The sequence below is a fragment of the Marmota monax genome, unplaced genomic scaffold (assembly GCF_021218885.2).
Source record: "Marmota monax isolate L192 unplaced genomic scaffold, Marmota_monax_Labrador192_F-V1.1 WCK01_AAM20220418_F8-fsc00128, whole genome shotgun sequence".
NCBI classification, from domain to species: domain Eukaryota; kingdom Metazoa; phylum Chordata; class Mammalia; order Rodentia; family Sciuridae; genus Marmota; species Marmota monax.
Genome location: NW_026693452.1, coordinates 2006296 through 2030483, shown reverse-complemented (window position 1 = coordinate 2030483; position 24188 = coordinate 2006296). Strand labels below are relative to the sequence as shown.

Here is a 24188-nt window from a genome sequence, read left to right as displayed (position 1 = left end):
AGACCAGATCCCAGAACTCAAAAAGATAAGGATAATTTACCCTAATCATTAAATCTGTGAGAACAAGTTCCAACTACAATTTGTTAGCATGGGCCATAGTGATTCAGCCTTGCTTCAGACATTTACCATGTGTAGTAGGGACTTGAAAGTCTGATACAGCTCTGCTGTGGGTCAGAAGTCAAGAGGTGGACCTGGGTGGGACTCTAGAAACTTCCGAGGGACTCCCTATAAAACTGGAATGGGGAGGGGGGGTGCTATCCTTCTCCCCTGTGAGAGGACCCACTCTCTTCCTTGAGAATTTCCCTTTTTCCTATTCCTTCCAATAAACTCTGCTATTTCTTTTACTAATCTCCTTTCTTGCCTGGAATCCTCTCAAACAAGAACACAAAAGGCTGGGACCTCTGGCTTTGTCTCTGTGGGAAGATCTCCTCTGCAACAGTTTTTAATAATTAACCAAAAAATTGTTAGAGAATACTTTTATATTCCTCAGCCAGCTGGACTTTTTCATCAGATACAACTACCTTTTCCTAATACCAAAAGGTAGTAAAGCTTTTCATGTAAGTCATAATAGCAATAGTAATAACAGTGACAATACTAATGATGATTTATACTCTCTTTACTGGCTGCCATTGCTGTACTAAGCATATTACAAGCACATATTTTTTAAATTCTTAGAACACTATATTGTAAGTATAACACAGGACAACTTGCTCAGTTAGGAAGACTGAGTTGCAGAAAGTTTAAGAAATTGATCAAAGCCAGCTACCACGGGCAGAGTAAAAATTTAAGTCAAACCCATCTTTTCACATCTATAAAGGTGCAAACAACTCAACAGACTGCAATTGAATGCAATATCTTTACCCTCTTGATGAACATTGAGCCAGTTAGAATACCAACCCATTATTTCACAAAAAAGGATTGACATTTAGTGTGGCCTTTGTGCTCTTTTTTGGACATGAACTTTTGTTACTCTGAACATTCTTTGACTAAGAACTTGCTAATAATTTGGGCAGTTATAACTTCAAAGTCTTTATACACTACTGTATTGCACACATAGGCCATTATTCAGCTTGATATCCAGATTTTTAAATTTTCAGCTTATGCAAATATAATTAATTTTCTCTATTAGAGTTCTAAAAATATTAATAGGCTCATCTCTCTTGATTTTGGAATTGTGGTTCTTTGGGAAATATGTGTAAGATAATGTACAATATGATTAATAGATTAGTACATAAAATATTTATCTACTTTTTTTTCAACATCTCCTGCAGATATCAAATTTTCCCACATCTTCTCCCTTATATCTTGTTCACTTGTGTCTATTTTCCTTCAGCAAAACTAATTTTTCTTCCCTCTGTGAATTTCCTGCCCTCCCAAGCATTACTTGTGAGTTACTTGACAGCTGCTTGAACATGGATCTCCTTGATGACCTCTAATCATGGGACTTCTAATTAACTGATATTTCCATTGATTTGTTTTATAAAGACACACTAGAGTTTATTATGCAAAACATTCTTTTCAACCCTGGCAGACATATAACTCCACTATAGCTTTGCCAAAAGTCTATAAAGAAAGGTCCTTTTATTTTAAATACATATTCATGTCCAATTACGAAGACATTAATCCTACTGGTACTACAAAAAAGCATAACTGACTTCTAGCACTTTCTGCTTCTAGCACTTTCCAGATGTCACTTCCTATTTGTGGTTTCTGTAATATATTTTGCAGCATAATAAACTATTCTTGCCCTAGGATCAGAATTCACTGCAACATTTGTAGATACATGACAATTTTACTCTTGTATAATCAATGATCCTAGTCTAGATGCCAAATATATGCTTGTTTTTATGTGTACAGATTCCTTGTCATAGATCTTCATTTTGTAGAAGATTCTTCTCCTAAACTTCATAGGAGAATTTTATTGTCACTTATTGTCATCCCTGCCTCAGTATAACAATTTTGAAAAAGTTGAAAAATAGACTCTTGTATCTTTGGTATCCTTTTATCTTTTTATCCTTCAAAGAATTTTTTTCATAAAAAGTTAAAATAATTTAAAACTCATTGGCATTATTCTAATATGTTGTTACAGAGTCTAAGCAACTGTCTCTTTTATAGGCAACATAATTACAAGTGAATTACAAATGCAGACTTTATGACTCCAATTAAACTCCAGGCCACAATCCATTAAAAACAGATTACATTCATTAAATTAGATCTAAGCAAAAAATAAATATGCCATATAATTCAAACTATCAAAATAAATGAGGAGCAACAATTTCAACTAATTTGTTTATCTACAATTTTTATCAATACAACCAAAAATATCTTTTGAACGTTATCAGAGCAAAAGTTTTACATTTCATTTTCACACATGCATACACATATTTACATATGTATGTAATATATACATATTTACATATACATGTATAGATGAGTGTTTATATACATATATATCTATTTTGCAAAATATATATGTGTATTATATATAAAATTCTCTACATATTGCCTCACTTCATTTTATTCCAAGAACATTGGAAAATATTTCCTAAGCATAAGAGATTGCAAGAGGTTCCATACTTTAGTTACAAGAATGTATATTCATTTTAAGAAAATCATAAACTCAGAACTATTAAGTTAAGGGAATTTTATTTTGTAAGAATCAAATCAAGTGACTAAAAATCCTAAGCAAAATAAAATGTCAACATCGTTGTAAAACTGCTTAAGTAAGCAGGTCTTAAGAAAAAGTTGTGCAGTTTTTGTCAGCCTTAGCAGACATATAACTCCACTATCGTTTCCATGTGGGAGGCTCACCACTGTAGTGTTCTCTCTGAACCTTTTGAATATTTAATGATCACAATTACCTATGCAAAGGAGCTTGCTGCTTGTGTCTGTAAAGATCAATTCTACCTGGTCCTCACTATCATCTCTCAGCCTCTGCTTCTCTAGTGAAGAATGAAGAAATGAGGATTATGTAAATTTAAATTTAGCACCTGTCACATGTGCAAGTACATGATGAGGCAGAGGAAAAGAAACTGAAACATAGCAAAAATATCTTCAAGCATACTCTGGGGTATGGAGAAGGGTAAAAAGTAAATAGTATTTCAAATAAAAGATTAGAACAGATTGAAACACATGCATTAGAAAGTATTATGTTATAAAAAAATGAGATAGTTTAGCACAGATATTCTAAGAATTTGAAGAGATTCTGACATTTGTGAGAAAGGGTAACATTGCTGATAGTAACATTTAAAGGAGGTGCAAAAAGCAAATTCTCATCAGAAGGCCTATATAACACATGTGGACAACAGCAATATACATTTCTCTACTAATCTGTGGCCCAGTATAGAGAAAATGAGATAAGTAAAGATGTAAGAAAGAAAATAGAGTCAATATTTTTCAATTGTTGACAAATAGTTTGAAGATAAAAGTTATGGTTCTAAGAAGATTCTTAAGAAAGAAAAGATATACCACACTATGATATTCACTTTGGAATCAACCTTAAAAATAATGTCTGTATTGAAATACCCACTTTTTCTTGTCTAGCTCATGTAGTTTCACAAAGTCACCATTAGCTTGATAAAAGGTTTCTAACTGAAATATTAAATATCACATGATACTAATAGACGTATTATTATGAAACAGAAGCAAAGTAGCTTATCCTGTACTGGGTTTTCAACCATGAATCTTGCATTGGAAGAGGCTAAAAACACATTGGATGAGACATACAAACAATTTAATGAACACAAATGGTAAATGTGCCAAGTACATCTAAAGTTTGGACTAAATCACCCCCTTTCATAGGAAGTCCTAAAAAACAAATTCATTTAAAAGATAGTTAAGGAAAATATCTTTTACAGGGGCAGATAATGGTATTTTTGACCTAGAATTTTTTGTGTGCCCTTCTGGGGTTCAATCCTACTAAGAGTTTACTACAGCTAAGGTTTGTTTATGGAAAGAAAATAAAATATGCCTCTGCCTTACCGCCTCCACTTCAGCAGGATCGTACCAGACGTTGATGTAAGGGTGCTGTAAGGCGTCATCCACTGATATCCTCTTGGCTGGGTCAATGACTAGCATCTTTGACAACAAATCCCTGGCTTGGCTGGCTGAAACAATCAATGAGAAAAACAACCAGCAAGATTTTTATTTGTTGTATGGAGTGGAAACTAAAGCAAAAAAAAAAAAATCAACAAATATCTTGTTTCTAAATAAATATCAAGTCCATTTCTGGATATTCTGGAAAAAGAAATTAATTTTGCATCTCTTTCTATAGGTCTCGAGGCCTAAGGCATCATCTAGGGCTCATTGAAGTTATAATATAAATACACAATTATTCATTTAACATTCAAATAACTTAAGAAACATTCACCAGAAAGTTAATATAAGCAAAATAATTTTCTTAGGTAATCTGGATGACCATAGGCTGAAGGGATAACAAGCATACAAATGCAAATCCATGATGTTTGATAGTGATGGCTCTTTGAAGATAAGCAATGTGTATTTTCATGTTCTCATTCATATTTTAGAATTATTAAAATTTGAACTGAATTCAAATTGATGAGAGATCATATAGCCCCAATTTATTGTATGCATGAAAATAACCTGAAGAGTAGTAGTGATAGATATGATATCATTCAACTGGTGAATTGTCATTTTAACATTTTGTGATCATCAGGCACTTTAAATCAGTAGAATCATGATTTCATGAAATCAAGTAGTTAACGGCTGAAGTCCGTTCAATGCTACACATGACAGCAATGTAAAACTACATTATGTTTATGTTACTAAGATTAATTTTATGATTATGGGTAGTATTAGTTGTAAAGTTATTTAGTGATAATCAGTAAGCATATTTGTTTAAGAACACTAGTAAAGCCTCATTAATTTTTAATCTCTAAAAAATATATAAAATTTTACAAAAATTACTGTTTGAATGGAAATAAACATCTTAAACCGAAATTGTTATTCAATTGATAGAAAGGTTTAATAGTAAAAATATTCAGCTGGTTCCAAATATATAGTAAAACTTCAAATTAAAAGGAAAAGCGCCTCAATTGATTTAAGAATAAATCATAAAAATATGGATATATATCAATTTTTATTTCATCAGTTTTTCAGAGAAAAGCAACTAGGTAAGTTGTGTAAAACTGAAAATAACATAATATGAAAATCAGAAAATACCAATTGTCCCAATAAGCTTGAGTCAACCACTGTATCTATGGGCATATTTTTTTGGTGCTATTTATTTTTTCAGTTATTTGTTGGTCAAATATTTTTCATATAATTTTAACAAAACTACAGTTAAAATGTAGCAAACCATTTTCACTTATTCTGTATTTTCTTGTGTCTTCACATTTCAATAAAGAAACCTTCTGATGTCTTGTTCTAACATGAAAAATCACTAGTTAACTAATCCTTTAGGATATTTTATGTCTATTAACCATTTTCCTGGTAAATTCAATCACAGAAAATCATTAGTATTATTTACAAATAGAAGTTTGAAGCTTATAAGAATAATAAAAATATAAAAAGACTTGTATGTTAATTCAAACTTTAATATTTCTCATTACTAGTTTGAAAGACTTCTTTGATTTATAAATGATTTTACATCTATTTTCCCTTTTATTGTCCTATCAAACCCACCATATTTCACTTTTTAGAGCAGGCGCTGGAATAGGGCCATGAACTATATTAATACCAAATCATCTTAGGAAGAAATAATAGTAAATATCTTATGTCTGAAACAAAATGAGGAAAATATTTCAATGCTTTATCTTTCATTTGCAAAAAAAAAAAATCTGTTATGCTCTTTTTCAAATATAATGAAATATATTGTTTCTTTTGGCTATTGTATGTTATGATTCTTAACAATGTGGTAATTTTACATTAAAATTAAATTAAATAATCATAACAATAATAAAATAGTTTATCCTTTACAAAGAATATAATTATAGAGGTTCCACTTAAAAAGAAAACTCAAGGGGCAGGGGTTGTGGCTCAGTGGCAGAGCGCTTGCCCCTCACATGTGAGGCACTGTGTTCAACCCTCAGACCACATAAAAATAAACAAACAAAATAAAGATATTGTGTTCATATATAAATTTAAAAAATTTTTAAAGTAAACTCAAGAAAGTTGGAATTACATGACAGAGCATGATATACTTTAATAATTTTTCTATAAGTGCTGTCATTATCATTCAGTAGTTTAATAAGAGCTTTGCTGTCTTCACTTGTTATACTACAAGTGTCTTCATCAGAAGGGATGATTTTACCTAACATCTCAATTAGCATCCCGAAGGAATAAATGCTAAAATATCTCTTCTTAGAGTATTAGCTCTTTCCTAATGTGCATAAAGATAATGTTGATCTTAAAAATGATTGAGTTGGTAATAATTTAGTCCATACCATACCTAAAGTCCATAGGAAAGCTAAAGGAAGAAAGATCCACTGTGAAGCCTAAGTATCAAGAACAAAGGAACAATATGGAATATTTAAAATACACTAGGTAAAAATTTAGAAAATAGTAGCACTGCATTATAGTGTCTCCGTCTCATTTAAGTCTACCATAGATATTCAAATTTTGTTAGTTATGTCTATAGATCAGAATTCTCCACTGAACACTTAGGGTTATATTTCAAAGCGTACGTCTTAACTTTTTCTTTTTTGATCACATATAAGTATTTTTAAATATATTTTTTATTATTTTTAACAGTATTTAGTATTTGTTATAAGCTCTGAAGGCACTGTATTAAGTGCAACATTAAGCAAATTAATCCTCCCAACAAATCCCTGCCTCCATGTGTACAAAGAGATAACTTGCCCAGAGTCACACAGATTTCAAGGCACAGTGGCAGAATTTGAACCTTGAGTGGGGTTGGGGCTATCAGATTTCCTTCAAAATGAGTTCTCAGGAGTGTCCTAAAGTTTAACAGAAAATAGGATATTATTTATCTTACAGTTAATACATTGCCAAATTTGTGCCTAGTTTCCAAACAAATCAAAGGTCTTTTTACCTCAATATTTGGGGGGGAAGATACTGAGATTTGTTACTCAAGTTATTAACTGCAGACATCATGGTAGAAAAGAATCACTTGTTAATAAGTGTTTATACTGAATGAAAATGAATAGGTGAAATTTCGTTTACCACTGTCAACTGAAAAAGCACTATAAATAGAAATAAAATGCTAAAATACAAATAAAAGAAACCCACAATACAAATAAAACAAACTCAAACATCTGATTTTATAACTCCAAGATTTTACAACTGAAAACAGGCACTGAAAATATTTTCAGACCAAATAGAAAGGATTGAAAGCATGATGGATGTATATTACATTGGTTTCTGAAACTTACTTCAAAAAACGATTTAAGTTTCTAAGTATACTCTATGAAATAGTTAACCTAAATCTTGTTAACACACTTTATTCTTACCCTTCCTTCTGAATATCTAATTATAAAGTCCTCAGCCACTCCCCTTGGTAAAAATGGTCTTTTTAAAAGTACCCTTTCCTTAACTTGAAGTAGTTGAAGTTAAAGATATGTCTCTAAACCACAAGCTATTTAGCTTCTGTCCTGCACAGAGGTCTCAAGTTGTCTCTGGAGGGCCTACCTTTAAGTTTATTGTGCTCAGAGTCCGCTGGGAAGAGGGAATCTGGAAAGAGCTTGGGGAAGGTGAGTCCTGCATACTTGGGCCGATTCTCCACATAGTTTCTTACTGTGGGTTGCAATTTCTTCATGAATTCCGGGCAAGGTGTTCCTAGTTGCTCAATTACCTTATTCCACTGGTCAATATCTGAGAATTTAATGGTTAAGGGAAAAAAAGAAGTGCAGACCACTAGCTCTTGCCTCTTGATCATCAAGAAGCTAACATTTCAGAATCCTGAACCATCATCAATAAAAACTGGAGTTTTAATAACCAACGTAAGACAAACACATAAACTTAGAATTGTCAAGCAATGAGTCCTTTCAGAATTTTGAATCTTCTTTTGGAACTTACACACTTTTGGAAGACAGTATTTTTTTTAAAACAAAAATAGGATTATGAAATTGTCTTTGGTTTGCAAAGATAAAAAGTTATCCAAATAACACAAGAAGAATGAATCATATCAAGAAAGCATCTATATAGTCATGTGGTTTACAATTAAAAAGCATACTTCATAGTGATATTTTTAACCTGAATCTACCTCAATCATTTCTATTTTTAAAATAACAAGTACATTAATATTTTGAATAATATTTATTTACATTTTTTCTTAAATTACCTTTAAGAATTTTCTTCTTTAAAAAATATGCATGTTAAATACTATGCTGTTATCAAATAAACCTATGTGAACAACAAAAATTCAACAAAATTAATGATTTCTACTTATACATATTACATATGGGATCAATGTAGTTTTGTCTGCTTTTAATTTTTTAATTAACACACAAAAATACACAAATTTATGGGGTACTAGGAGATGTTTTGATATACATATACATTATATGACGTTCAAATGATGGCAAGCATCTCTATCTTCTCATTTATTATTTATTTGTGGCAAAGTCATTAAAAATCCTTTCTTCTAACTTTTCTGAAATATATAATATATTATCTTTATCTATAGTCACCCTGTACGTAATAGGGCACCTGAATTTATCTTTCTTATCTAACTATAATGTAGTATCTATTAAATCCAGCTCCCAGCTTCTCTTCTCTCCCCTCTCCAGCCTCCAGTCATTGAGAATCTCTTTTTCCTCTATCATTAGTATTTCATATATCAGAACTTTGAGAATAATAAACGCCACCCATGAAAACTGAAGAACCAGCTAGAAGGAGCTGATTCCATATTTTCTTGCCATATGACAATGAATGATAGAGGAATAGAAATATGTCTTAAATCCAACACCTCCTCTCCTCTCTCCTTTATTGTTTATTCTTCCACACCTCTTTCCTTTAGTTTTACTCATTTCTACCAAAGTAATATAAAACCATTCAGAGACCCTCACCATAAAAATTGAGGGGTGAGAAGCCTTTATTTATAGTTATTTGAAATGGTTGGACAAAAAAATTGGCAGTTCTGAAAAAAGATAAAACTAACTATCTTAATATGAAAAACTCTAAAATACAAACAGCAGATAGAAGGTTGAACAAAGATCATATTATTTTGCAAATTTTCTACCTCCCTTATAACCTGACTAAAAACACCTAAATTGCTGTATATACTCTCAGTTTCTATAATGGAGTGTGTATATAACTATGGACTATCAACAATGAAATGCAGGTAGGAAAAACTGAAGACTATATCCTCACAAGATCTCAGCAATAATTTAAAAAGAACATGGTTCAGTGAAAGTTCATTAAAGTTCTTATGTGCATGAGACTATAGTAGTAAGTAAGAATCATCAGAAATAAAGAAATTAAAACATTATGTAAGGTTAGAGTTACAAGTTACTTTTAGACAAAAACTAATTTTACATCTATGGCTACAGGTAAGCTACAACTACTTAGATACATGTAAACAGAAAAACATTCATGATGTTAAGATTCAGTGCTTGTCATTGTAAATTTTGAAAGAGGGCTTTCAAAGACAATTAGGCTACCATGCCCTACCAACGCATCCTTTAGTCATTGGTCAAACTTGCTTAGAACTCTAAAGACCTGATGTCAAACTTACAATAGAGCAAAAAAAAAAATCACTGGATTTTCAATAAAGAAGTCATAAAGAAGTGGCAAAATGCTATGCTACCTTCACATAATTATATTCTAACTCCATTAAGCTAGAATCATAAAGTTATTCACCAAAGTGCTTTTAAAGTAAGATTTCCCAAACAATTCTATGGTATTTTAGAGTAAAACTTGAGAATCAAATATTCTAGAATTTGTTAAACAATAAGTTTTATAAGTCATAATTAAGAGTAAATTAATAATTAAGAGTATGGACAAAATTATCCTTAATTAATATAAATTCTTTTAAATGAAACACTATTGTGCACCTTGATGTAATGATCCACAAAAAAGAAGGGGGCAAAAGTCTTTATTATTTCCAATGAAATAGTTAAATGTTAGGGATCGCCATTTTTGAAATTCTGTGCCTTTATTTTAATCCATCCATTTCAAGGTCCTTCTTCCCTTAAACACATGTATGTTCCAGTGCATGTTCTTGTTTCCAGATTCTTATAGGACAATTACATGTACAACTATGTCCAACTTAGTTGAGCACATTAATGATTTTTTTAATATGAATTTTTATAATCAAATGTAAGCCAAGACTTGAAGTCATGTCTCCTAGTTCCAAGTCTAGTTCTTATTTCAAGTATTCTAGTAAAGAAAAGAGCAAATTTGGAATTGGTGTGGTTAAACTAATTGCTTTGTTTGGTCATAAACTGATTGTATAATTTGTCACAGGCAATCCTTGTAAAGAATGTCTCTGAAGCTACTTTCTTGTCTTTCAGGACAACATATTTATATAAACTATCAATTTTGTTAATATTTTAAGTAGAAAATAAGGTGATTTTTAAAGAAAAATTATTGATGATAAGAATACATAAAATATTAACTAGATTTTATGAGTATGTATAAATGTTAACATTATGTATATTTTAAAATATAATGGCTAAAATTATTTTTGTAAAAAGATTTATTAGTTTTAGAACATCCATAAGTCTTTGTTTTCATGCTAAATAGGTTGTGGGTGTGAATATTTAGAGACTAGTACTATCCAGTTATCAAAATATCAGTAAAAATATGTGTTTTTATATTTTTGATATACTGTTTCAGAAAGTATTACCCTAACATAAATTACCAAAGCATTGAATAAAAACGGAAAAATGGCATTTAATAAGGACTATTTGACAGTAAATTTCCTCATCTAATTCTAAATTCACTACCCAAAAGTAAAGTTACATTGCAAAAAAGTTTGATTTGATAAGTAGAATATGATGACAGGACAATTTGCACATGTGGTTGAATATTATCAAGGTTTCCAATAAATAGTATTTTAATAGGAGAATAAAACAAAGTACATATGGATAGTGAAGATGAGTATCTAAAATCCTCAGACTGAAAATTATTCCAGTTAATATCAGTTAGCTAATAGTTAAAGTTTAAACACTTCTCTTGCTTTAGCTTCCCTGGTTGGACACTTTCTAAAACATATCAGATGATGCCTTGAATATAATATATGAAAAATACCTCGTAATTTGCTGGGTATTTTGGTCATAATTATGAACATAATTTATGCTATGAACATTGAAGCCTGCAGAAGCTTCTGAGTGGAATCAAACAGAACTGTTTAATGACTTCCTCCTTCTGTACATTTCCAAGTTCTATTTTTTTTAAGGTTTTCTTCCATTTTTAAAAATTACTTTTTGTTATTAGTAGTAACATTTCCAGAGTTAACATCATCATGATTTCTGACTTGCTTTCTATTCTATTTTAGGTACAATGGTTTGTGAAAAAAAAAATGTGACCTCTATTTACTATTTAGAGAATATCAACATGTGTCTTCAAATTCTTAGCTGTCCCTAAAGATAATATTGCCTAGTAGAAATTTATGCATAGAATAGTACCAGAGGCTATTTTATCTTGCAAGCTAATTAAGATGTTGAGAATGTTTTTATCTTTATAATAGCTCTGTAGAAAAGAATGCTGTGATGAATTAGTATTGTCTGCAATGAAAGTACAATAAGGAAATAGAGGCAGTTTTCTTTGTTGTTATGGTTTATATATGAGGTGTACGCCCAAAAGCTCACATGAGAGACAACACAAGAAAGTTTAAAGGTAAAATGATTGGGTTATGAGAGCCTTAACCTAATCAGTGCATTAGTCCACTTGAATGAATTAACTGGGTGGTTACTGTAGACATGTTGGGTGTAGCTGGATGTGAAAGATTGCTAGGGGCATATTTTGGGGGTCTATTGTCCCTATTGAGAGAAGCTTAACTTTTCTCTTTGCTTCCTGATTGTCCTGTTCTGAGTTGCTTTCTCCCATCACACCCTTCCTCCATGATATTTTGCCTCAAGTTGGGCCCAGAGCAAAGCAGCTGGCCATCTGAGACTGAGACCTTTGAAACTAAATAATTTTTTTCTACCTAAAATTGTTCTTGTCATGTCTCTTTGTCACAGTGGTGAAAAAGCTAACTAAAACACAATTTGGTACCAAGAAGTGGGGTCATTACTATGACTAACCTGGCCATGTGTTTCAGAATATTTTGGAGCTTTTTGGAATTTGTGGGGGAAATTTTGAAATTTAACAAAAAAAGCTGGAAAAGTTTTAGATTGTCATAAGCAGAGCCTAATGGAAAATTCTGGAGGAAGTTCAAAAGACTTGAAGGACAACAGAACTGAGGACAATAAAGAATGTGCTCATGAGATCTCAGAGATGAAGGAAGACTCTACTGGAAATTGAATAAGAGACCATTCATGTTATGTTGTGGAAAAGAAGTTGTTTACACTTTGTTCATGTCCTGAAGCTTTCTGTAAAGATTAATTTAAAGGTGATCAACTTCATAATCTGATGGAAGAAATTTCTAGGCAACATAACATTCAGGCAGTGGTATGGATAATGTTGGTAGCTTTTAACCAAGTTTATCATAATTATCAGAAGCAGAAAGCACAGCAGAAAGATTTTAAAAACTTGTACTTTGGCCAAAAAAGTGAGTAAAATTGGGACAAAGGAAGTTGTGATTATTAAATACTTTAAAGTCACTAAAGACATGTTAAATAATTTACCCAAAGCAAGATGACTTGAGGGTATCTCAGGAACTGGCAATACCACACTTATCTCAGGCTCAAAGGTGTAAAAGTAAAAATTCCCTGAAGAAGAAAAATGTGGGGTACCCTGCTTGCATAAAAAGGCCTAGGAAGTTGCTTTACCATAATACACCACTCAGGCACTCAGAGGCTAATGCATCCAGGGTCCCCAGAGCCTTGGCTACTGCTCAATATGGCGGCAGACCTTGGCATCAAACATGTGGTTTTGTTTCTTCTAGATTAAAGGATGCTGGAGTTAGCGGGTCATGAAGGCTTCCACCAAGATTTCAAAGGAACATCTAGGATGCTTGGTAAGGTACAGAGGTTCAGAGTCCCTGTGGGCAGCCTGTGAGAGTACCATGCATGGAGATATGAGAAAGAAATCAAAACCACAATGGAGATCCCCATTAATGGAGACTGATATATGCCAGTACCATGGAACATCTGTGGAGGAAAGCTTTAGGGATTGAGCACAGATAAGCCAAGGGAGAAGCCACATGAGCTATAACCAGAAACGTCATGGAGCTATACAAGGCTTTTAGAGACAAAATGCCATAAGCCTGTATGCTGGACATGGAGCTATAGAACTCGTTTGCCTAGCAGGATTTTTGTCTTGCTTTGGTCCCATGCTTTTTTTCTGTGCCATTATTTTCCTTTGTAGAATGGAACTATTTACTCTGTGCCTTTATATATTAGATGTTTATGGCTTGTTTGGGGGTTTTATTAAGTCTATGGGGTCTCTTGAAAGTGGACTAAATGTATTTTACACTGTAAAATGGGCAGGAGATTTTGAGGGCCAGGAGTAGAATGTTATACTTTAGATATGAGATGTCCGCCCTTTCCCAAAAGTACATGTGAGAGACAATGCAAGAAAGTTTAGAAGGAAAATGATTGGGTTATGAATGCCTTAACCTAACACACTCATCTACTTGAATGGATTAACTGGGTGATAATTATAAGCCAATAGCATGTAGTGGGAAGAGACAGGACACTGGGGTGTGCCTTTGGAGCATATATTTTATCCCTGTTGAGTGGAGCTTAGTTTTCTCTCTCTGCTTCCAGATTATCATGTCCTGAGCTGTTTTTATTCTTCCAGACAGTTCCACATTGATGTTCTGCCTCACCTAGGGCCCAGAGCAATGGAGTTGGAAATCTATGGATTGAGACCTCTGAAAGAACACCAAATAAACTTTTACTCCTCTGAAATTGTTCTTGTCAGGTCTTTTGTCACAGCTATGAAAAAGCTGATGAAAACACACATGGTAAGAATCATGATATAAAATCATGTTTCTCAAACTTGAATATTCATAACATAGGAATCTTATAAAAATATAGCACCTTCCCCATTCTCCATTGATCTATAAGATTCTGAATTTCTAGGTCCTGACTGACATCATAAAAACCATCAGTGGAAATTGTGATCTAGACGATGTTTAGACTACAATATTAGAAACACTAGTGTAGAATACACTAATAGTCTCTTGTGAGTTACTAAGTTCACATATAAGAATAAAGTACTAATATATTTCAGTTTTATGATAAAAAATTAGAATAGGCTCAAGTTCACTAGAGATTATTCCATATCTCTTTGCTTTGAGAAAATTTGAGGTTATTTATCTAGTATATTTTACAGAAAGGAAAACCTTAAACTGTTTTTCCCCATGTCACTTTCCCTTAAAAGCTACAGAAAATTATAGTAAGGGGGATACTTGGGCTCCCAGAGGAGGGAGAGGGATTCTGCTTATCATCATCTGGGGGAGAATTGACATGTTGATATCACCTACAGAGTACTACCCATGGAAATTATAGAAGTTACTCAACATGAAGTTCAAAATATTAGTTTATTTTGGTAATTATAATTCTGCATAAAACTTGCTCTTAAAAGAACTTATACTTTCATAGTTACAGCTTGATTTGTTTTGTTTCTTTAAAAATATTTTTAGTTTAGGGCTGACTGTGTAACTCAGTGATACAGCACATGCCTAGCATGTATAAAGCTTCAGGCTGCATCCCCAGCAACAAAAAGCAAACAAAAAAAGGGGTGGTGAGAAAGAAAGAAAGAAAGTTTTTAGCTGTTTCATTTGAAAATGTTCTCTTTTTTTCAAAAATCCTCAAAATCTGGTAACATAAAATATGAATAAGTGACTTAATACACAAGGAACTAACATCTGTTTTCATTATAAATGAGCACAGGAGAGGAAACGTCATAAGCCAGAACACATAAAAAGTTCAAAGCTGACAAATTGACTAAAAAGATTATTTATTCACTGGCAGCAGAATGCTAGTTGGATTCTATAGCATATGGATATCCAACAACTAATATTTGATGCTTGATACATATGTTCTTACTATGATTTATTTTTTGTTACAAGTGTATTTGCTTATTTAATTCTGTAGATCAGAAAATAAAGAAACATTTTGCATATTCTTATATGTGTACTGCTGAGGCCAAATTTTCATTAAGCTATTGAAGGTTAATCTTTGGGCTCTCTCATTTTACAGATCTTTTATGAAACTCTACTTAATTTTATATTTGCACTATTAAATCCTTGTTGTAAATATCACCCTCCTCTGATTGTATGACATTTTGATTTCAAAAATGCTTGATCTGACTATCTGCATGTGATACCATTTTAGAACTAAAAAATATCAAATCCCTTTTTAAATTAGTAAATAACATTACATTAAACAAAGGAGGTATACAAATATTTTACATTACCAGAAATATTCAATCTATTTAAGAGGAATTACAGGGGTACTTTTTATCCTATAAGACCATCTCTGGATGGTCATCCTTTCTGGCTATAATCTCATATACAACAAAGGTTAAAAGGAAACAATCAAACTTATACAAGGTCAAGAAAACAAACAACAACAACAAAAAAAGTGGAGGAACAAAAAAGGGGGAAAGAAAGAAAGTCTTTAGCTGTATTATTTTTCATTTGAAAATGTTCTTTTCCTTCAAAAATCCTCAAAATCTGATAATATAAAATATGAATAAGTGACTTAATACACAAAGAACTAACATCTGTTTTCATTATAAATGAGCACAGGAGAGGAAAGAAAAGGTCAAAAAACAGATATATATATATATATATATATATATATATATATATATATATATATATATATTCCATATCTATTTGCTTTGAGAAACTTTGAGGTCATTTATCCAGAATATTTTAGGGAAAGGAAAACCTTAATCTCTTTTTCCCCATGTCACTTTCCTTTAAAGGCCATAGAAAATTATAGTAAGGGGCTCCCAGAGGAGGGAGAGGGTTTCTGCTTATCATCATCTATGGGAGAATTGACATGTTGATATCACCTGCAGAGTACTGCCCATGGAAATTACAGAACCTACTCAACGTGAAGTTCAAAATATTAGTTGATTTTGGTAATTAGAGTTCTGCATAAAATTTGCTCTTAAAAGAACTTATACTTTTATGGTTTTGAGTTGATTTGATATATATATATATATATATATATATATATATATATATATATATATATATATATATGCCATATGAAGCTTGGGGGCCAGACTTTTGATGTTTAAAGAGGAAGGAGGCAATCCCTTTCCTTCATCTGAGCACTTTGATGTCTATATCTTATAGCTGTTATCACCTCCTGATATCCTGTGCCTTTATTATACATTTCGTGATGATAAGGATATTTGTTGAATAAATGAATGTCTATTTTATTTTTAGTCATAGTTTTGTTATTGAGTAAAGAATTGGGTAGATAAACTATTCAAAGATACAAAGTCTGAGATAATCCAGCCTTTTGAATTGATGAAAGTTTGGGAGCCAGGAAAGAGTGAATATCAAGGGAGATAAATAAAAATAAACCCACACCTAGTTGCCTGGTAGGAAAACAGCTACAAAACAAACACCAAGAAAAAAATCTTAGATGAAGGAATAGGACAGTCTATCACCCATGATGACTACAACACTGACAGCTGATGATTCACCAGCAACTGGAAACCAAAAGCAAATATAGTATCTTTAAAATGCTAGAAGAAAATAAAATTAAATATAAAATTCTATATATAATTAAGCCATCTTTGAAATAAAAGAGTCCCAACCAATTTTTTATTAATAAAGACACCACTAAAGAAATTTCTAAAAGTTGAACTTCAAGAAAAAAATAAATTTTAAAATTAAGGGCTGAATCACAAGAAGCAGTGGCAAGCTAAGAAAATGGTAATCATATGGTGAATTTCAATAAACTCAACCTGAATGCAATAAAATTATAATTTTATCCATTTATGAGCCTAAAACATAGAACTAAATTACTCAACGTTAATAGAACATTGAAATTGGGAGAGCAATGATCTAAATTAATGTTTACTAAGTTGCTTGTATATTTAGGAGAAAGACTGGTCTTAATCAAAAATTCATTTTTTTACAAATTGAACTTTAGATTCAATATAATTGCAATATAAATACTAATAAGGATTTTTTCATAGATGTTGGTAAAACACATGAAATATGCTTATGGAAGAACAATGTTATATTAACAGTCAAGATACTATTGAATGAGACAAAAAGGAGGCATTACTTACCCTACCTGATAAAGTTGAAGAGTATACATTTTATTGAAGAGTATATACATTTTTATTCATTAAAAGAGGATAGTAGTGGTAGAGATAGACATCAGACCAGTGATATAGAATATAGAAACCAGAACTTAACACCACAATGTGTGGAAATGTGTAACTGAAGCAGCATTATAGGTCAGTAAAGAAAGAATAAGTTAGTCAATACAAAGAACTGGGAAAAATTAAATTGGATCCTTCCTTTGCACACACACATATATGTAAAGGTATACAAAAGTCTCAATTGGACCAAAATATTAAATGTAGATGATTATATTTTTAAAACACCGAGTTTAATTACCAGAGAACATAAAGGTAAAAGAATTCTTAAGCCATAAAAATATAGGAACCAAAGGAAAAAAATAGATTACCAAATTCAAAAATCACTATAAAATAAAATGAGAAAATAATACAAATGGGGAAGACATTTGCAACACATGAAACTGACAAAGATAAAATGCCAGTGTTTATATGAACAAAATGTTTATATAAACCTTCTAATAATTAATAGGAAAAAAACACAATAGAACAGAGTTTCAAAAACAACAGAAATTACTAATGGCCAATAATCTTAGGAAAAGCTGCTTAGCCTCCTGTGTAGTCCATTAAATGTAAATTGAAGTTCCAGTGATCAGTATGTTTTTTAATTCAAGAGATTGGTCATTCATTTAAAAATAAATCTGAAGCCAGGGCATGGTGCCATGCTTAAAAGTCTAATGACTTGGGAAGCTAAAGTAGGTGGATCTCAAGTTCAAGGCCAACTTGGGCAACTTAGCAAGACCTTGTCTCAAAATAAAAGATAAAGAGGGATAGGGATGTAGCTCAGTAATAAAGTCCCCTGGATTTAAGCCCCAGTACCAAAAATACTTCTTTAAATAAAAAATACTAAAAGCTGGTGAGGATGTGGAGCAGACAGCAAACAGATACAAACTGTTATTTAGAAAACCATTTTGAAGTTATACAGTAACGTTAGAAATGTGTCTATTATGATTACAGCAATTTAGTATTATGGAAATCCAATATATGAGATATAAGTTGATAGTATCATTATAAAAGCAAACCAAAATAATACCTTTAATATATTGTTATATAAAATTTATAAATATTATAAAATATAAATTAAAATAACAAATTTATAAATTTTTATAGTATATTATATTTATAAAAGCAAAACAAAATAATACTTTTAATATATATTAGTATTCTTAATATATTAAATATATTCTTAATATATTAAATACTAAGTAATATATTCTGAAGTCTATTTAGACTCAAATGGATTAGTTGTAGGATATTCATAAGCTGGAATTTCTACAGCTGTGAAAAGGGTTAACTATTTCTAATACATCAACATGGATAAATACAAAAAGTAAAATGTTAAGTTTTTCTAAAAAAGATGTCAAAAATAACAATGACAATATAATATGTAAAACATACAACTAAACTGTGTATTGTTTAAGGACAAATCTGCATGTGGTAAAAATATGAAGAGAGTCAAGGAGATAGTAAAAACAAAAGTTTATGGTCACGCTTTGAGGACAAGAGAAGCTGTGGCTGGAAAAGAGTAAACAAAAGGATTAAAAAATATTGGTAGAGTGCTGGGGATGTGGCTCATGCGGTAGCATGCTCTCCTGGCACGTGCAGGGTGCTGGGTTCGATCCTCAGCACCACAGAAAAATAAAATAAAGATGTTATGTCCACCGAAAACTAAAAAATAAATATTAAAAAGTTCTCTCTTTCCCTCTCTTTAAAAAAAAAAAATTTATATATATAGGCAGTGTTTTATTTTTTAAACTCAGTGGTAATGTATGTGTTCATTTTGTTAATCTTCCAGAGTTATATATTTAATAATAACTCACTTGAATAATAGAAAATATTTTTATAATTTTAAAGTAAAAATATCAGCTATGATGAAATTTGCTAGCTCCCCTCCCACCCCCCCCCCCTGGCAAATTACTTCAATCATTGAATTCTGATTATCTGGAAGAGAGTTAAAAATAGTTGATTAAATGAAATTCAGTTAATACATACTTTAACAATTCTACTACTAAAATAGAATAAAATTATATACAATTTTAAGAACTATTTGGCTACCTAAATTTCTAACCAAAAATTACATGTTCAATTTTTTTAGGTATAAAAGATAAAAAATATATTATTAATATTTTAAGTATTGCTGTTGAATTATATGTTAAAACAATATGCATAGCTCATATTTTAAGAGATATTAAAATCTTGATTGAGAATGCCTTCATATAAATCATGGTATTTTGATTGAAAATATGATTCCTCATAATATATTATATACATTTTTATTATACATATTGTCTATCTCCAGCTTTATTTGAAGTCTTTATTTAAATAATAGATTTAAATATAATTTTACTGTCTTTTTAGATAAGCCATTTCTGATAACAAAGAATTTTTTAAACAAGTAATCTATCTTATATTTTAAAAGATTAACTTTATTATATTCAGAGGCCATAATTCGCATTTAAAAAAAACACTGATTTAGACCTTTAATCAACATGCTTGAAATTATTAAAAGACTACAGCTAATTTGTCCTCTAAGACATTTGCAAATTTCTTGTCTTCATAAACAACCTTAAGAAATGGCTCAAAATCAAAATACCCAGGGCATCTCACTTGACCTTGTAACATTACCAGCAGCCTTAAGCATTGCTTATAAGAGATTGTGACATTCAAGTAAAAAATGAAACCCAAGCAACTTCTCCCCCCAAAAAAAGATTCTGAAAAATGTTAAGCTGTGTTTAATAACTCAGTTGTGGAAATAAGTTTTATATTTTAATAGAAAATGTAAAGAAAGTAAGGAAGATAATAATTTTAACTTACAGGTCATAGTCATCAATTACTCAACCACAATGAATCTCTGGAAAAGCAAAGTCTATAGGATCTATTTTCATAAAATTCTCTGAAGTTTGCCAAATTTTAAGGACTATTTCATGTCTAGAACCAAATGCCAAGCACAAGCTCATAAGTCATTAGGAATAAAATAAATCCATAATTTTTAAGAATCTAAAGGAATCAAGCCAATATACCTTTAAAATAGCATTAAAATGAATATGGTTAATTTATAGATGACATTTAATAAAAGACATAGGTAGAAAATAAAACAGCAATATAGAAAGAAAGCAAAAACAGTTTAACTTATGTTTAACTGAATGAAATATATCAAGGGAAGTTCTTTCATTTAATAAAAATTGTGTGTGTGCGCCTTATTCAGTCATTTCTCAAACTGTTCCTTTTAAAACATAAAATGAATATGTGTATGAAATTATATATGTGACTCTTTATATATGTGCAAAATCACATATAAATAATATATATCATCTTCATGTTTGCACATTATATTATAGACACTTGATAAGAACTGTAACATGTATCAGAAACTTAAAGAAAATGGCTAATTAAGTGGTGTGGAGACACTATATTAGTAATTACATTGATTCTAATTAAATATTAAAACCCCATTATTATAGGCTCAATTTTACTTTTGAATTATAATCATTTAAGTAGAGGTTTTATCTTTAGCATGATGAAGGCATTCATTTTCATAAGTGAGTGAATATAGGGAGTACTGGGTTAACTTAAGGGAGTAATTTATTTTTAAGCATTATGGAGGGACCCATCACACATCCACTTATTAACATAGTAATATTCATATCTTCTTGATTCTGCAGAGCCTCCAGAGTCTTTACTTGCTAATTATTTTCTGCTTAAGAGAGAATTACTTTTTCTTCTCCAAGTGATTAAAATGATTTCTTCAGATATTTTATTTAATCATTGTTAATTAATGAGGTTTTAATTATTGTACTTGTTAATAATATAAAGAATATAAGAAGAGGGTTGGAGTTATTATTTCTGTAAATTGAGAGAATGAGAAAAAGAATTCTAGAAGAGTTTGGTCAATTTGAAAATGAAATCTATACACATGTTCTCTGCATATGTGTTAAAACTTTTGTATTTATGGGTGAATGTAAATCTCGCCTAATAATGATTTCCATGCCAAGTGAATATTCTTATGATATGAGAATATAAATCTTCAGCCTTACAACTGAAAGATTCTATCATCTATTTTGTAACTATGAATATATTTTTGATTTTCAAATATCTACAATAACAAATATATTTGTTATTATACTGTTACTAGTTTGGCAGAACTGAATTAAGGCAGACCTTTTGATAACATGTTGCATCTTTCATATTTGATACTGTATTATCCATATAAGGTCATGCTAAGAGACAAGGTTACTCTACCAGATGCCAGCTTGTAGATATCTGACATTTGAGTCTCACAGAAACCTGCTAAGGGCAACAAATGTATACCATGGACACTATTGTATTTGAAACAAAAGGGAAATAATTGAGAATGACACCCATAGAGACCACTGGCTGCTAAGAAGGATACGATCAGTGCCAGGAAAGAGCACTGCACCTTTTATCATTTCTCCCATGATGCACCCTACTGACCACATGTCAACTGAAAACAAAAATGAAATGAAGATAAACAAGAACACAGGAATAGCAACAAATAAATGAAAACACTGGACCACTGGGGCCAGGGAGCAGTAGACTAACCTTTCCTTTCACTGACTGGAAGACAGGCCAGACTCATGATCATTAGCATTTTAAAATAGTGGAAAAAGGTGCATCCATGTGTCAGGGTACTTTGCGATGTATAACTGACTGACAATGCTCCTACAACCCATCTAATGTATGATAAAATTACTTTGCAATTATAATTCAATAATTTCTTTAGTTTTTGATTTAAAAGATCTAATTTGCATGTATCCTCTGGAATCCTACTGATTTGTATTGTAAATTATTCTTGATTGTGTTAATATGGGAAGCATGCAAATTAATCTCTTTACTATTTTTTTTTTGTATACCATATTTGGAAAAAGAAGAAAGAAAAGCTGAGCTTCCAGCAACCTTAAAAGAGTTTCTTTTATAGCACATTTACTCTTATTTATAAATATGAATAAGTTTTCAGAAATGAAATGCCAGTTCAAGAATGAATGTTTTGGAATATGCTGGCTCGGTTTCATTGAGACCCATCAAAGGAGCCTATTTCTGAACAGGAAGTCTTGTCCTCTTATAAACATTGTTGCTTTATAACGGTAAGAACATCTGGCCTTAAAAACAGGATGATTCAACATGAAATAAATAAGACTAGAAAGCTGACACTTCTTCTGAGACTGAACAATAAAAGAAACCCCTGGAATTTAAGGGTAGATTACAATGGTATCTCTGCTATTGCCAGTTATCATCCAGAACTTAAAACCAGGAAGCCAGAGCAGAGGGCACACAGGAAAGGGGAAAATGGGGAAGGGTAAAGCAAGAGAGTGAAACTACTCTCTTACACTATACTGGATTACTCACTGGCTCTTATTAGAAAGTCAAAAAGATCATTCTTATAAGGAAAAAAACTGGATTGAGGGATGCTGAGGGAGGGCAAGTAGAAAAGGCATTAAGACAGCAGCACAATATAATTTTGCTTCACTTACATTTCAAATTACTTCTTGTAATTTGGCAGTGACCCTAAAGAATTCCTTATGAGATTTTTTTCAACGTGAAAAATCTCACTGGGGTTAAACCCAAGTTTCCACTAAACAGAGTTTCACTAAACACAGTGATCACTGCAAAGAAAGGGTTACAGCTTTGAAGGTGATAAGCATACCCAGAGAAGCAAATTTGTTTTGCTTCCGTTTCAGGAAAGCAAGTAACATGCAAAAGTATCAGGGAAAGATAGAGCAAACAGTTGTGCATCCCTTTATTATTAATGTATTTTTAACTTCATGTAATAGCTGTCTCACAAGAACTTGGTATTGTGAGAATCTTTGATGGAAAAAAAAAGTCTTCCAAAATATATTTATTTTGAAATTGCAAGTATTCTTATACTGTCCAAAGTGACCAGTGTGACTAAATTGCTATTTGTACTATATTTTTGTTTTTGTAAATATTGTGAAATAGATAACAAAAATATAGAAATCTAAAAACTAAATAAGTAGTGTTTTTTGGTTTTTTTTGTTGTTGTTTTGTTTTGTTTTTGCCTATCTCCATTCAAACGTTTAAAAAAGACATTCTGCCATGGATGTGGCTGGGACATAGGAAACAGCTATTTCTTTTTCTTCTAATACAAAAATGCTTTCTACAGTATCTCTAAGAGAAGATACTCATTTTTTCCTTATGCAGTATCAACTCCCCTGCTTTCTAATTGTGTAAATTTGATCAAGTTATTTCACCTCTTTAAACCTCAATTTTTGTGATCAAAAAATGTCAACGATGAAAAATGTTTTTGGGTAGAATTTTTTTTTTTTTAAGACTTGAAAGGACTAGGCCTGGTAAAGGCTTCTTCCATATATTGCCTGGTATATAATACTTCAATAAATATTAGTTATATATCATTACATGTACTATAATTATATATAAGAATTAAATACATAGGAAAGCTTTATTTACTTCCCAATTATGTAATAACCTTAAATGTTTACATTTATAACTAGAAAATCTTCCCAGTGAGGAACTCTCACCATTTACTAAGCAAACCATTTCATTGTTGAAATCACTTAGAAAGGTGTCCTACATATTAAACTAACATTGACTCTGTGGAACTTCTCTCCACAGTCTAAACAGGAATTACCCTATTTCCTCATCCAAATAATAACTTTAAAATATTGTATACATAACTTGTAATGCCTAATCACTCCTCTCCTAAAACTGACTCATTTTTATTAATTGTTCTTCACATATTCCTTAAATAATAGCATCATCAAAAAAACAACAGATGGTCTAAAAGGAATCCTAGTCCCTACATTACTATTGTCATTGGTTCTAGA

The 24188-nt window shown here is 31.2% G+C and overlaps 1 protein-coding gene across 7 annotated transcripts in view; it reads right to left on the bottom strand.

Annotated features, from left to right (window-relative positions):
- Mapk10 (mitogen-activated protein kinase 10) overlaps positions 1–24188 on the bottom strand; it is a 327469-nt gene that overhangs the window by 44983 nt on the left and 258298 nt on the right. For all 7 annotated transcript variants that reach the window (XM_058583419.1, XM_046457641.2, XM_058583414.1 and 4 more), the window contains 2 exons: positions 7609–7791; positions 3982–4106 (listed from right to left, as the gene is read on the bottom strand). In XM_058583419.1, coding sequence (XP_058439402.1) covers positions 3982–4106; positions 7609–7791 — 308 coding nt within the window. The remainder of the gene's footprint in view (positions 1–3981; positions 4107–7608; positions 7792–24188) is intronic.